This window comes from Neofelis nebulosa, chromosome 11 (genome assembly GCF_028018385.1).
Source record: "Neofelis nebulosa isolate mNeoNeb1 chromosome 11, mNeoNeb1.pri, whole genome shotgun sequence".
NCBI lineage: Eukaryota > Metazoa > Chordata > Mammalia > Carnivora > Felidae > Neofelis > Neofelis nebulosa.
The window spans coordinates 53,289,389-53,305,781 of record NC_080792.1 but is presented as its reverse complement, the minus strand read 5'-3'; the positions used below and the strand labels follow the sequence as shown (position 1 = coordinate 53,305,781).

Below are 16,393 nucleotides of genomic sequence, written 5' to 3'. Positions count from 1 at the left end.
CCACTGATCTGCACACTACTCCTTGGTTATTAATTCCCAGTTTTTCTTTCAGTTGTACTTGGAGATAAGCCCAATGTTTCTCACCTACTATAAAACTTCTTTGTAATAGCTCCCCCTTGAATAAAGTCTACCTTACCACCATTAAGTGTCATGGCTAATTTTTCTTTTCCTCTAACAGCATATACCAAAGGTGGACACCTGCATTCTTAATTTCTTTCTTCCTTAACCTTCAAATCCAAATAGACCACTAAATTACATAGTCTCAATCTTTATATTTCTTTTTTCCATTATCACTGCAATAGCCTTGGTTTGAGGCTTTACTTATCACTCAGGATACTGTTAGGTCTCTTAACTGTGTGTCTCTAGTTTCATGTACCTCTTAGTCTTCAAAATGCCAACATCGTGGGCTTACTAAAATACACAGGTGTTGGGGCACTTGGGTGGCTCAGTTGGTTAAGCGTCTGACTTTGGCTCAGGTCATGATCTTATGGTTGATGCATGTGAGCCCTGCATTGGGCTCTGTGCTGACAGCTCAGAACCTGGAGCCTGCTTCCGATTCTGTGTCTCCCTCCCTCTCTCTCAAAAATAAAAGAAACATTAAAAAAAAATACACAGGTGTTCTGCTTTCTCTTAAAAATCTTCAATGGTATCTGGTGCCTACAGAATAAGAATGCAACCAGTAATCAAGAACAGCAAGCTCCGGGGCACCTGAGTGGCTAAGTAGGTTAAATGTTCAACTCTTGGTTTTGGCTTAGGTCATGATCTCAAGGTTCATGAGACTGAGTCCTGCTGTGAGAACGGAGCCTGAGTGGGATTCTCTCTGTCTGTCCCTCCCTGCTTGTATGCTCTCCCTCTCTCAAAATAAATAAACTTTAAAAAGGAAAAAAAAAAAAAAAAAGAATAGACAAGTTCCTTCATAACTATGTTTTTGTTTCTCCAGATCTAATTGCTGTTTCAACCTTCCCCAGGGAGGTAATCTTAACAGGTCAAGTCTGGAATTTGTTAGCACCACTGAGGTAGTAATCTGCCTACTAAGACCATTTTGTTCCTCAAGGGGAGGTAACTTTTCCTGAAATAATCCTCTTTTTTGGTTTATGACTTCCTTGTCCTGCCTTTAAAAACTTTCCTTTCTATAGTCCTTTGAAGCTCTTTTCTGTTTGCTAAATGGGATGCTGCCTGATTCATGAACTGTTGAACAAAGCCAATTAGATCTTTAAATTTACTCACTTCTTTACAAAACTAGAAATGCAGCCCTAGAGACAATACAAAATTCATCTATTTTTATTTTAAACAATCCCCAAACCTCCCCTATTTATCTTAAATGACTTGTAACTTGTATTCTTTCCTGGTGCCTTTGAGATGTACATGTTAAAGTACAACTTCAGGAAGGTAATTTTTATCAAGAAAAAAATGAAAAACACAAGTTATAAGGTCTCTGTTTACATGTTTATGTGTGTCTATTATATGTGTGTTATAGATGTGTGGTATTTTCTGCCTCTGGACGGTCTTACTAAAATTAGTCTGTAAAAAAGCTCTATTTAACTGGACTTAAATAAGTGCTTAAAGTATTCATAAAAATTGTTAAAATATAATAGAAACTAACCCAAATGCTTTCTTTCTTTTTTTTTTTTTTTTTAAGTTTTTTATTTTGATAGAGCAGAGGAGGGGCAAAGAGAGAGGGAGAGAGAGAATCCCAGGCAGGCTCCGCACTATCAGCACAGAGCCTGATGCAGGGCTGGAACTCATGAACTGTGAGATTGTAACCTGAGCAAAACCCAAGAGTCAGATGCTTAACCGACTGGGCCACCCAGGCACCCCTAACCCAAATGCTTTCTGAATGCATATCACATAAGTGCTTAAGTTAGCTTAACTTTGTTGATTTAATTAAAATAAACCTTCCTTAAGAGATATCAACATTGAATAAAATACTTACATACAAGTCTTATTCCACCTGGGCTTATCAATCAAATGAGTTAATGTTACCTGTTACAAAATTTGTCAGCAAGAAAAATTAGCTTGGGCTGATGGGTGACTTTGTTTAATAAACTTTTGGTGGGTAAACTAAACATAGTAAAGGGGCACCTGGGTGGCTCAGTCAGTTAAGCGTCTGACTCTTGATCTCAATCAGGTCATAATCATTTGATTTGTGAGTTAGAGCCTCAGCACAGAGCCTGCTTGGCATTCTGCATCTCTCTCTCTCTCCAAATAAATAAAAAAACTTTAAAAATGTTAAAAAATAAACACAGTAAAGAACAAGTATATTAAATGGATGTAAATTAGATAAAAAGTTTTTAGGTGAATTTTTAAATAGTTTTCCCAAATCTTTTTTTTTTAACCTGGAACTTTAAAGTTTTGCTAGGTTAAGTTAAACGATGAGTTGCGTTAAATTCATTCACTATTCATATTATTTCCAAGTAAGATAACATACTGAAACATTAATTACTGAATATTGGTTTATCCACTTTTTACTTCCTTTTACAGAGGAACTATAAAGGTATGTGGGTCTACTAGTAAACATGTGTTATGCTGCTCTGACAAACCTTCTGTGAGAAAGCACATGTTTCTTAAAGTCATAAAAAAGTATTTATTAGTCTGCTAATTCATATAATGGTAATGGAAAAGACAATTTATAATTTCTTACTTAGATTTCACCAGAAATTAAAAGTTTCCGAGGGTTAAAAATTCTACTATGTGTAACTGAAATTGCTAGAAATAATAAGGGAAACACATTCTATGTGTGGTCAGGGTTGGCTGATTAGAATGAATTTAGGGGCTGTTGTGTGGCTCAGTCGGTTAAGTGTCGAAATCTTGATTTTGGCTCAGCTCATGATCTCACGGTTTGCGAGTCTGAGCCCCGGATCAGGGACTTGGGATTCTCTTCCCCCACTCTCTGCCCCTCCCCTGTTCTCTCTCTCTCAAATAAACATTAAAAAAAAAAAAAAAAAAAAAAAAGAATAAATTTAATTAAGTAAAAGAGTTTTAATATAAAAAATAAGCTAGTACAAACTTAGAATGTGGTTTTCTTTCTGTTAATAGAGCAAAGTTTTCTCAGATTACTGGTCCACTCTTCTTTAGAAATTTAAGCAAACTTTTTTCTTAATTTTTAAAGTAATCTGCCTAGAAAGCAAAGATTTTGTTTTCTTAAAATAATTTCCTGTGTTGTTTTTATCAGGTCTTTGATTACTTAAGAAAGCTGAGCATTCTTTATTAGAAGAGCTAAGTTTTACTTATAACTATTTTACTTTCTGTATTTGTCTGTGAAGTCTTTGTCACCATAGTTAAACGGATAACTAAGTATTGTTTCACAGTGACCTATGATCTTATTTGACAAAGTATCTTAAAACCTCTTCATATTCCTACAAACTTCTCCAAAGCGAACTAACTTTTCAACCTCAAACTAACTTTGAGATTTTCTGGAGGGCTTCTAGAACCTCCCAAAAGACTTGTTATCTCTCCAGAAAAAGAAGAGATGCTAAACTAATTAGGCTTATTTGATATGTTAAATTATGCGGGAAGTATTGTCAAGTAAGAAGACTAAGCTTTCTATTGTATTTATGTAAATATATAAGTTTTCTAGAAGTTGTACTAAATCCCCAAAGTCTAATATATCTTGGTATAGTGTTATCAGTCATAATTCCACTTATTATCTTAAAATATTCCATGTTACTGAAATAACCAACTTTCCTTGTCAATTCCATTACAGTGAACTTTAATCAGATTTCAACAATGGACATTTTTACAAGTCTTTTGTCATTCACAGACTGTTATTGTTTTACCCTGATACTCTGCAATAGTTTCCTGCAAAAATACTTCATCTTCAAGGAGATGTAAGGAAAGGGCTTTTGACAAGTACAGATTTCTGATAACTTTATGATCATAAAACTGAACTGGGTAAGAATTTCCAAAACTAACAGTAAACTGGATTCAAGTATAATAAGAATTAGTAACATGGAACTGAATGAACTGAGGAGGATGATCATAACTTTTTATGATTTGTTGTTTGAAATGCTGTTGTATAATGTTTTGCTTTTCCAGATTTAAGGACACCTTTGTCTTAAGATATGTAGGATTTACAACAATTTGTAAATATATATATATATATATATATATGTTTAAAGTTTATGTATCTGGGTGGGGGAGAGGCAGAGAGAGAGAGGGAGAGAGAATCCCAAGTAGGCTTTGCGCTTGTCGGCACAGAGCCCAATGCAGGGCTCCATCCCACAAACCATGAGATCATGACTTGAGCCAAGATCAAGAGTCAGATGTTTAACCAAGACTGAGCCACCCCGACACTCCTAAAGTATATCTTTATAAGCAATGATGAAACATTTACTTTTTCTACCTGGTTCAGATTTTGGAAACTCTTTTGAGTATTCTTTTCATGATAATACAGTTAGTTATTTGTATAAGTTCATTAACAACCTGTCTCCTTGTAATAAGACACACAATTGGAAATATTGGGTATATTATCAAGGCTTTGATTGGATTTTCATATTTGAGAGAGGTTTGCATAGACTCATATATGACTGGACACACTTAAGGAACTAAGGTTGACTTTAAGGGAGTCAATAAAGCCCCTTGCAAAAATCAATCTGGTACACCTTGCTTACAAGTTTCCAGCAAAGTAATTTTAAAAAGAGCTTATATGGTCAATCACTTTTCTTGCTATTCTTATGTAATTAATCAGGCCAAGTCTAATGCATATAAATTAGTTTTATTGTGGTTATCTTTGGCAAAATGGGGGTAATTGTAGAGAGAAAAATTATGTTTGAACCTGTGTAGATATTAAATTCTAATCCTGTTGTCTCTGAGGTTCTGTTACATACCAATAGATTGGACTAGGTCCTGGATTCTTCTAATTTCTTCAAATATCTGGCTATAACTGTCCAAATTAATGTTTCCATTTTTCTCCCCTGACTTCTGATTTGGAACATTAAGAACCAAGACTGCCTTGAATCTCCTTGAAAGGGACTATTACTACCTCCTTACTACCCAGATGGCAGCAAGATTTCAGGGACTTGAACCCTAAATACATATCTCACAGCTGAAGAAGGCTCTGCCTGACATCTAGTCCTGTACAAATGATGGAGACTTCCCAATCAAATTGACCAAGAAGAGAAATAGCTGACAGCAAGGTAGACTGCTTCTTCCCAAGACACTGGATCAAGACTTCGTACTTTAAACATGCCATCTTCTATTCTCTTCCTTTACTTTGGCACTGGTCTGGAAAGATAAAGCCATCATCTGTATCTCCCAGGCCATTGCTAAGGGGGTATTTGGAACAACTTTTTATTTCAGGCTAGGACAAAACCTAACTGACCCTTGGTGTGTATAGGTAAATGCAGCAATCCTTGTGATTTAATCCATTAACAGGACTTCCTTAATGGGAATGATTTGTGCCCCAACAGGGTTTTTCTTTGTCTGTGGTGGTTATCATCCCCCCTGGGACTATGAAGGCCTAAATGGCTAACATATAATTGGATAATGCCTCTTAGGTTATTTAACTGTGCCTCTAACTGCCCATACTGAGATACCTCACTGGTCAACTCCCTAAATTTAAACTGTCAAGTCAGAGGGATTTCGTAGGAGGCATTCATGACTCAAAATTAGCTTCCTTTGACTCTGGCCAAAGTTGTTCTTGGTAACAGGACAGCCCTTGATTATCTTTTAACTGACCAGGGAGGTGTTTGTGCTATGGCCAACACTACCTGTTGCACCTGGACTAACATTTCTGGGGAAACTGAAACTCAGTTATATAAGATCACTGAGTAAGCCACTTGGTTTAAAAAGATGACTCCTTTAGTGGGGTCTTTCTTTGACTTACTTGATTTTGATTGGTTTGGGTCTTGGGGACCATGGTTGGAAAGTACAGTCCAAACATTGGACTTATTTGTTATAATCATAAAAATCTCCTACTATGTTGTATTCTCTCAAAAACTTTAAGTATATGTTTGCAGCCTTGAACTATCAAGCAAATGATCTCCCTAGGACTAGAACATCAGAAAAGTGAAAAGAATGACAGACTTAAGGAATATGAACTTAGAACTGAGACCTGTGACTGTCACAGAGATTAAGCACAAATGTCATGACTTAGGTCATGGATATCACACAAAGGAACAACAAAAGCTGCAAGTGGTGCTGATGCCTTAAATTGCGATCGTATCTCTCAATCAAGGTGATAGCGTGATCAAAAGGGGAAAACTAAAGGAAACTACCAGTTCAAAATGGAGTTACTTGTGCTGGGCCCATGTCACCAAGCCAGAGCTTAATATTCAACCTAACTGCAATTTCAACCTTCCCCAGGAATATAATCTTAACAGGTCAGTCTGGAGTTTCTGGTTAGCACCACTGAGGTAATCCACCTCATAAGACCCTTTTGTCTTTCAAAGGGAGGTGAAATCTTGCCTGAAATGATCCTTTTGTGTGTATGTGTGTGACTTCCTTGTCCTGTATTAAAAATTGTTTTCCTTTCTGTAGTCCTTTAGAGTTTCTAATTGTTAAATGGAATACTGCCCAATTCATGAATTGCTGAGTAAAGTCAATTAGATCTTCAAATTTACCCAGCTGAAATTTTAACATTTGTTCAATTATTTTAATTCATTAATTTACGTTTAGTCATTACTATGTCAAATAGCTATTTTATCTTATGCCATCTTAATTTGGTTAAATTGTCAAATTTAAGAAATAGTTTAATCTTCAGTCTCTGAAGCATATGGTATTACTAATCATTTCTTTTTTCCCCTAGTTTTGATATAATGTATATATACCATTATATAGGTGTAAGGTGTATATGATATAGAGGGGGGGGAAGGGAGGAGGGAGGGGGGAGGGGGAGAGGAGGGGGAGGGAGAGAGAGAGAGAGAGAGAGAGAGAGAAAACTAACACTACAATAAGTAGTTTAGTTAAAATCAGGACTTTCTTGGAAGTCTTCCCTACTTTGGCTTTGGCTTTTATAGCATTTTCTCTTCCAGTGATCTCCAACTATTTTGTCCACTTCTAAGAGTTTTCCCCATAATCTCCTTCCTTGAATTGCTTAAGTGGTGCTATTTCTCAAGATTTAATCCTCTGCCACTTTCCTCTACATATTCTAAGAAATATCACTCACATCTGGCTTCAAAGTATCATGTATATGGTAAAGACCCTGAAATGTGTATTTTTAGACTTGATCTCTCCCCTATGTTCTGAATCTATTGTTTCAGCTTCCTTTTGGAGGTCTATGTTCTGTAAACAGTAAGCTCAACATCTCTAGTACTCTCCTGGTCACATGCACTCATTTTTTTCTCTGCAGGGTTACCCGCACCGGGAAAATGGAAGTCACTGTCAGTGCTTCTTTCTCTCTTAGCTTTAAAAGTCCATCAAAAATGCTTGGGTTCTACCTCAACATTTCCTAAACCTGTCCACTTCCTTCTATTTGTACTTTAGTTTAACCTCTTAACAATTTTATTTGCTTCCCCACAAGTCATTTTTTTCTATGCCCAAAGGGGTTTTGCAAAAATGCAAATCTGATTAGCATAACCGCAGGTCAGTCTTTTTCTCCAAATGGTAGTTTACATTTTATATAAACTTGTTATATTTACCTTTGGAATATTAATATTGGGCCTAGCCTATAGTATACATCTTATAATCCCCATTTTGTTCACCCCCCCCCCCCCCAAATTTCCTGCTTATAGCCCTTAAAAAGTTTCAAGTCTGGGGTGCTTAGGTGGCTCAGTCAGTTGACTGTCCAACTCTTGGTTCAGCTTGGGTCATGATCTTGTGGTTTGTGGGTTCGAGTCCTGTGCTGGGCTCTGTGCTGACAGCCTGCTTGGAATGCTCTGTCTTTGCACCTCCCATGTTCTATCTCTCTCTCTCAAAATAAATAAACATTAAAAAAAGTTTTAAAAAGTTTCAATTCAGTTTGAAAATCTATAGGTTTAGTGCCCATTCCAACAGAAGAGAGAAATTAAACTGAAGGAAGCTAAGGGAAGACTTCATCTTGAATAACAGTCACATCTGTGGAGTACCTGTTAAAGCAGTCCCAATTCCTTCTTTCTAATGTGTGATGTTACAGAAACCCCAAATTATAATAACAATAGTATCATGAAACTGCCCACTTATCTAATGTTACAAAGTTTACTATTTTTTTGATTGGAAATTCTTTCTAATACAAAGTAAATCTTGATACAATTTGTTAACATGTAAAAAACGTGGGTTACTTGCATAATTATTCGTTTAATGCATAGGTTTTATTTCCAGATGAGAAAAAAAAATTTCTATTCCTGGTAAAGATAGGATTTTGTATCTTGAAATGCCACAATAGTTCTTGAAGATATGAATTAACTGGGGTTTTCCTTCAATTATTTGGTGTCACATAAACAATACCTTTTGTTTGCAGTTGAGAAGTAGCTTAACTTTTCTTAATCAAGTATAACAATATTTAAAGATTACCAAATCGATAGTACTGTTCTCTCTGAGAGATATTGGTCATATCATGTTTCAAGTATCTTAGAAGCAGGAACTTTCTGAAACTTACTTTTGGAAATAGACTTTTATAGGCATTTGAGTTCCCCTGAATTTCATGGTGCGGAGTGAAAAATTTGGTAAATAAAAATCTCTTAATTTATCATAGCTACTTAGCCTCTAGTCCCAAATGATATTTATCTACTTTTAAGGGAGCCATGTCAAATTCCTTTTAGCACAAAAAGGGATATTAAGGGGTGCCCGTCCGGCTTAGTTGGAAGAGCATACGACTCTTGATCTGGGGTTGTGAGTTTGAGCTCTACACTGGGTATGAGATTACTTAAATAAAAATAAAACTTAAAAAAAAAAGGATATTAAATTATTTCAAGTTGAAGGAGGAAATTCTCCATTTAAAGTCAAGGGAAATTTATTCAGTTTTGTATCACTTCATCAATGATATGTAAAGCCTAGAATGTTTAAGTTATTTAAAAAATCACTTCAAATGTTTCCAAGTCAAGGGTATACCCAACTCTCATTTTCTATAATATCTTATTAAAAGTTCATTCCTTAACAATTAAAAATTACAAATCACATTTAAGTGTTAAATATCTTACTTTTGCTTTTATTTTTTTTATTTAAAAAAAATTTTTTTTAACGTTTATTTTTGAGAGACAGAGAGAGACAGAGAATGAGCAGGGGAGGAACAGAGAGAGCAAGACACAGAATCCGAAGCAGGCTCCAGGCTCTGAGCTGTCAGCACAGAACCCGAAGTGGGGCTCGAACCCACAGACCGCGAGATCATGTCCTGAGCCAAAGTCATTGCTTAACCGACTGAGCCACCCAGGAGCCCCTTACTTTTGCTTTTAATAACTGTTTTGTTACTTACTTGTTCTAAAGTATCCTCTAAGCTCATTTTTTTATTTAGAGCTTTATTAATTTCTTCTTCAGTTTGGTTCAACAGTTCCTTAAGTGGCACCTACAAAAGACATAGGATTAGGAGATCCATATGATATATGTAATTACAAAATTTCTCATGAGGCATCTACACATTGCAATAGAAGGAGCCAATTTTGGAGGAAAAAAAGTGAACTTACGATATTTTTAAACTAAATTAATACATCAGAAATAAGACAATAAAACTAATTTTCAATGTAATTTTTCTAACTGTAGAATGCAACTTGCTTTTGCTTTTCAATACCTGGAAAATTTTAGATTTGCTTTATCCATTCTGGAGATACACTGCTATTATTTAAACATTTGTAAGTATACTTATTTTAATGCAGTATCTTTCTTGAAAACAATTTGTATTTTTCTCTTAATCCTTTTCAACTGCTTAGTTTCACAATTATCTGCCTGTATTTCTTCTTTTTGCTATTCATTGGAACTCCACTTTAATAGAAAAGACTTGAAACACAGCAAATATCCGCCAGCAGGGAATGACTGAATAAGTTACACATGGAGGAGTCTGAGGCTGCAAAAAGAACTGGGAAGATCTTGAAATACAACTGCGGAGAGATAACCAGGGGAGGTTGTTCCATGAAAAAAAGCAAGACGGGTGTCCAGAATAAGCAGATGTTTACCAGTTTATTTAAGTAATGATAAAAGTCAGGAACAGCCAGATGGGAGAGATGCAGAGCGTAAGGTACTCGGAAAGGGATGCAGAGCTCCCATGCCCTCTGGGTGTGCCACTCTCCCTACTTCTCCACATGTTCACTAGTCTTGAAGCTCATAATCTGCTTGCATTCCTTATGTTCGTCCTCTATTCTAATAGTTTCCCATTACTATTTTTTAATTGAGGTCAAACTCACTTTAAAATGGTTAAACTGAAATCATTAAGTTAAAATGAATTTAATATAAAACTACTTCTTTTAAAGTGTATAGTTTAGTGGCATTTAGTACAATGTTGTGTAACCACACCGCCTCTTGTTCCAAATCATCTTCATCACCAAAAGAAAATTTTATGTTACTATGTTTTTAGTAGGTCTTTTGAAGTTATTAATTGCGGAGTTTTAATTTTGGCTGCTCTTTTTCTTTGAAAGATGCAATGCCTTTTTAATCTAAGAACTTTTCTCCAAATATTATTTGTGACGGTTGGGTTGCACCTTCTGGATGCTATTTCTATTTCTATTGTTCTATTATTATGTAAAACTATGTCCAAAGATCACAGAAAAACTTTCCCCTTTTCCAAGAATATGCATTCTTTTTGTATTGGGTAATCCTTCCTATACTGATTTGATGCAGGTTTTATTTTCTTGCACCAGTGTCTGTCTACCTGCCTACCCAGCTATTGCTTGAGAAACAATTCAGTAAAAGATTAAATGTTTACTGGGTGGATTTTTTCTATTGAAAATGAGTCTGACTTTATTTAATCACAGTCTGTTCACCAAATAAACTGTGATCATTGGGAAAGTAGGAACTGTATCTTTCTGGGTGTTTCATCTCTAGCACCTAGCTGGTATGGAACTTAATATGTACTCAATAAATAATGTATTGAATGAATGATTCTCAAGGGAAAAATGCATAGCTTTATACTCTGATATTCTTTATTCGAAAACTAAGTATTTTGAAAGTTGACATTTCTGTGGGGGCTACTAAAATACTAATATCTGTGAATAACTAAGAAGTTGCAATAGAACGATTTAAAAATTTTCTTCTCCAAATTACATCCTTGGACATATTTAAAAATTAGGTGCACACTTTTCATTATTGACTACTGGTGTTACTTAGTGTCTTGTTATATTTCATGCCTTCATGTGTGTCCTTGTACCTGAAACTCTTTCCCACAGACCATCCCAATAAATACCTCATCTTTTAAGACTTCATTCCAGGTTCACCATTTCTGTAGAAACTTTTCTTTCTCTTTAATTCTGGCAAGAATTGATCAATACCATATCTTGTAAACATTTCTAATAAAGTACATATATAGCAATTATTTATTTATATCTGTCTCTATTGGGACAAGTATCAATTTAAGATTAAGAGTCAGGTAATTTTTCTCTTTATAATCCTGGTGTGTATTTTAAATGTAATCAAAGTTTCTATCGGATAGTTGAATTGATAAAGTAGGTAGAGAGGAAGAAAAGGCTTTGTAATTCAAAGAGAAAAGTATAATAGATTTCTAACTACCAAAAAGATGGAAGATAAAAGGTTTTAGTGTTTTATTTCCATGCTCTGACCTCAGTCACGAACAGGCTGATGTTTAAACTATTAGTTATAAATAAATAAACATCAATCATATCATTTAAAAATCTTTTGAAGATTAATTAATCTCATGATTACTTACATAAACTTGAGCTCTGTATTTGACAAGGCAGTTGGCACCAGCTTCAGGATTAAACTTAATTTCAAAGTCATAACCTTTGGAATTTTCAGCACCCTTAGGAATAAGTTTTAATTTTCTGGCCAACTTGTGATACTCAGATAATTGTGTTTCAATCTGTAAGAACACCAAAATAAATGTTAAAGTAAACCAAATAGTCCTATTCCATATGGTTTTCAACTGGCATCTGCAATTTCACACAAAAATTATACGTATTTTTTTTTAGTTTTGTAATTTGGTATATAAGAATGAAAGATATTATTCACAATCTGTAGGGTAATTTAAAAACTATAATTAGTAAGCAATATCCTACTGTTCTTTCTTATCTGTTCTTATCTTACTGTTCTTCCTAATGTTCTTCTCATTTCCAAATAGCTTGGAACAAGAATCCATATCTAGGTATAAACTGAAATTTACTTTTGAAAGTGCCAGGCAGAGAAATCATGAAAAAACACAAACTTTAGATTTATCTTTCAAAAAAAATTTTTTTTACATTTATTTACTTTTGAGAGACAGAGACAGAGCACAAGTGGGGGATGGGCAGAGACAGAAGGAGACACAGAATCCGAAGCAGGCTTCAGGCTCTGAGCTGTCAGCACAGAGCCTGACGTGGGGCTCGAACTCACAAACCGTGAGATCATGACCTGAGCCAAAGTCGGATGCTCAACTGACTAAGCCACCCAGGCGCCCCTGGATTTATCAATTTAAAAAGTAAACATTTCTTTTTTTGTTTTTTTTTTAATTTATTTTTGAGAGACAGAGAGAGGGCACGAGCCGGGGAGGGGTGGAGAGAGAGGGAAAAACAGGATGCGAAGCAGGCTCCAGGCTCTGAGCTGTCAGCACAGAGCCTGATGTGGGGCTTGAACCCATGAACAATGAGATGGCCCGAGCCAAAGTCGGATGCTTAACCAACTGACAGCCACCCAGGAGCCCCTAAAAAATAAAACATTTCATTTATCTAAAATAAGTGAAATGTAATCATTTAAGTCTCAAATGTTATTTTAACAGAAATATTTTATTTTAAAAAAAATGTTTATTTGAAAGAGAGAGAGAGAGAGAGAATGAGAGGGGTAGGGGCAAAGAGAGAGGGAGAGAGAGAATCCCAAGCAGGCTCGCACTCCTTAACAAAAATATTTTAGTAAAACAATTCCATATTACCTGGTCTCTATCCCTTCCTTCAGGGCTCTGTTCAAATTACATTATCAGAAAGGCTTTTGCTCAAATGTAGCCCCCCAAATTTCTTAATCCTCTTACTTTATTTTTATTCATAGCACTTTTTATTTTTTAATATTTGTTTATCATTTTTGACAGAGAGAGAGACAGAGACAGAGACAGAGCATGAGTGGGGCAAGGGCAGAGAGAGACACACAGAATCTGAAGCAGGCTCCAGGCTCTGAGCTGTCAGCACAGAGCTCGATGTGGGGCTTGAACTCACGGACTGTGAGATCATGACCTCAGCCAAAGTCAGATGCTTAACTGACTGAGCCACCTAGGTGCCCCTATTCATAGCACTTATTACTACCTGACATATTTATGCACTTTCATTGTGAGCTCAATGAAAGCAGCTGCATCCCCTCAGGACCTAGAAGAGTACTTGCCATTTAGCAGATATATATTACATTTAAGATTTCTTACTAATGAATCAGGAAATAATTTAAACTACTCCAATTTGTAATACGGTAGCTCTCTAGGGAGTACTAAGATATGTAGCTCTATTTGTCTTTATACTAAATGGTTTTAGAGGTAGTTGCTTCTGTTCTTCACTAACATTTTATTCATCTAAATGAAAACAGCTTTCACAAGCCCATGCACTTCATCACGTCTTATTGCAGGGAGAGTAAATGTGTGGCACATTTATTCTTTCTACAGCCAATTAAGACAGTGAAAACTGATCACACCTTTTCCTGATGAGCAGATGCAGGCTCAGTGTCTATCTCAACATAGATCCAGAAGGCTACTACCAGCCAGAGGTGGCATGCGGAATAAAAATAAGTTCCGAAAAAAAAGATGATGGATAAATGTTTACATTGAGCTGTTACATTCTGCTATCATTCTTTAATCTCTCTCTCTTAGTACCCTAAGGTTTTCTGGTCTATGGCCTACTCTGGCCCTCATTAGATCATTGCTTACCTATTTCCTAAATAATATTCTTCTTTAAAAAAAAAAAAATTCTTCTTTTATCCTGATCTTCCAAATAAACAGTATTTATACAGCTAATTTTAGCTAGCTAAACTTAAGAGTTCACCTGGTCCAGAGATTCATAACCTCCCCTTTCCCACATAGTGCTTGAGAGAAAAAATATATTCATTAATGTATGTTGAAGGAACTCATTTCAGATTCACTGATGTAGTCCAACAACACCTCACTTTATTGATAAGGAAACTGAGGCTATGAGAGGTTAGATAACAGGTTGAGGTCACACAGGTATGCAATGGCAAATCCAGGGTTAAAATATAGGTTTACCAAATTCTAGGTTCAAAGACTTCTGGGATCACCACTATAGTCTACTTCTTATAAATGTCTATGCTTCTCCTTGATACACAGGACAGAGATTCTGTAGAGGATAAGGAGGATGAGAGAGTACAGATAGGCAAGGCAAAACAAAAATATGGTGAAATAGGGCTATAAAAGGAGACAATGTTTACTGCTCATGCTGAACTGTCCATTCCACATTAAAAATTACATATGTAGGTGTGTAAAATACAGATTTTTAAAAATGTAAAATAGTTAAAACCTGACAAAGAAACTATTGTATTATGCCTATAATGATAACATACTTTATAAGGTGACCAGGATTAAAAACTAGTATTGTCTTGTTGGGCAAAAACAGCTGCTTTCTTTGAACTACTTTTTTTTAATTTTAACAATAGCAGTAAATATATGTAAGAAATAATGTACTAAGGAGAGTGTTTGAAGTAGTAGAAGAGAAAACCTCATTACTTTTGCAACAAAACAGAGATTAAATTTTCCTCAGTGAAATATAAATTTTAGTACTATACCTACTGTATAGATATAGATAAACAAATATTAGGGTAGACAACTTCAAACCAAAATTTAATTTTGAAACTCTGTAGTCTGTTTTTTTCCATTAAAAAAAAAAAGAGAGAGAGAGAGAGAGGGGCGCCTGGGTGGCTAGGTCAGTTAAGTGTCTGACTCTTCATTCTGGCTCAGGTCATGATCTCGAGGTTCATGAGTTTGAGCCTTGTGTTGGGCTCTGTGCTGACAGTGCAGAGCCTGCTTAGGATTCTCTCTCTCCCTCTCTCTGTGCTCCTTCCTGGCTCGTGCTTTCTCTCTCCCAAAATAAATAAACTTAGAGAGAGAGAGAGAGAGAGAGAGAGAGAGAGCCCTTAGAAAGACATGTTTTACTACCTTTTCTTAAAAAAGAGGCTTACCTTACGTATTTTTTTCTTAGGAATGTAATAGTGTATATAGCAAAAAAGATCACTTTGGAATTATTTGATAGGAAAACATTTGGTCCCTAGACAACTTGTTAACTTATTGTTTTAGAATACATTGGTGTCATGTCCATAAATTATGCTGAACCATTAAGAAAAAGTTCACGTCTATTGAGAGCTACATTAAAAAGTAAGAGAGGGGCACCTGGGTGGCTCAGTCAGTTAAGTATCCGACTTCAGCTCAGGTCATGATCTCAGAGTCCATGGGTTCAAGCCCTGCATTGGGCTCTGTACTGATAGCTCAGAGCCTGGAGTCTGCTTCAGATTCTGGGTCTCCCTCTCTCTCTGCCCCTCCCCTGTTCACATTCTATCTCTCTTACTCTCAATAATAAAAAAACATTAAAAAAAAGTAAGAAAAATAGTGCATAGCTAAGCAAGGCAGAAGTATGGAACATTTATAAGGAACTGCCAACAAAAATAAGGACAGACTTTAATTATCTAGAAATTCATATGGTCAATGAGCCCACTTTTTCAACATTGTTGGCTAAAAGGATAATGTACTACCTACAAAATTGAAATAGAGTCAAATAATTTGGTTGTGGTAAAGTTCGAGAGTGACTGCCGTTACTGAATCTGACAGAAATGTTTAAATCCTGTTATTGCATTTGACACTGTTAATTCCTTCCTGACTCTTCCTTTCTCAGCTTCTATCTTCTTCACCTCTCTGGCTAGTCCTCAGTCTCTTTTAGGCTTCTCTTAAGGGAACTTCGTCCTTCAAGATGCTGGTGCTCCCTTCTTCCTATGTATTTTTCCTTGGTGAATTCATCTACCCTTATGGCTTCAATCACAATACATACTGAGTTTTACTTAATCTACATTGCAAACCTACATTATTTTATCCTGAGGTTCAGATACATAATAGATTAGTAGATATTTTCACTTGCACACCCCATGGACATAACAGGTCAGCATACCATTTCCATTCCTGACTGGCAACTTCTATTTCAGAGTGAGTTTTACTATTGCTTGTCCCATTGCTCAAGCCAGACACTATGAATGTATCCCTTTTCTTTCATCGAGTCTTATTTACTCTACCTAAGTAGTCAGAATCCACCTACTTCTTTGAATCTCCACTAATACACTCTAAATTCAGCTCATAACTTCTCACTACATTGCTGCCAAAGATCCTTATCTGTTTTGCTCCCTTCCAATCCATTTTTCACATGACCAAAAACAAGAT

General features: G+C 35.8%; 1 protein-coding gene across 1 annotated transcript in view; it reads right to left on the bottom strand.

The window, feature by feature from the left end:
- NDC80 (NDC80 kinetochore complex component) overlaps positions 1–16,393 on the bottom strand; it is a 62,324-nt gene that overhangs the window by 21,278 nt on the left and 24,653 nt on the right. The window contains exons 12-13 of the mRNA XM_058692574.1: positions 11,723–11,875; positions 9,326–9,415 (exon numbers count right to left, since the gene is read on the bottom strand). Coding sequence (XP_058548557.1) covers positions 9,326–9,415; positions 11,723–11,875 — 243 coding nt within the window. The remainder of the gene's footprint in view (positions 1–9,325; positions 9,416–11,722; positions 11,876–16,393) is intronic.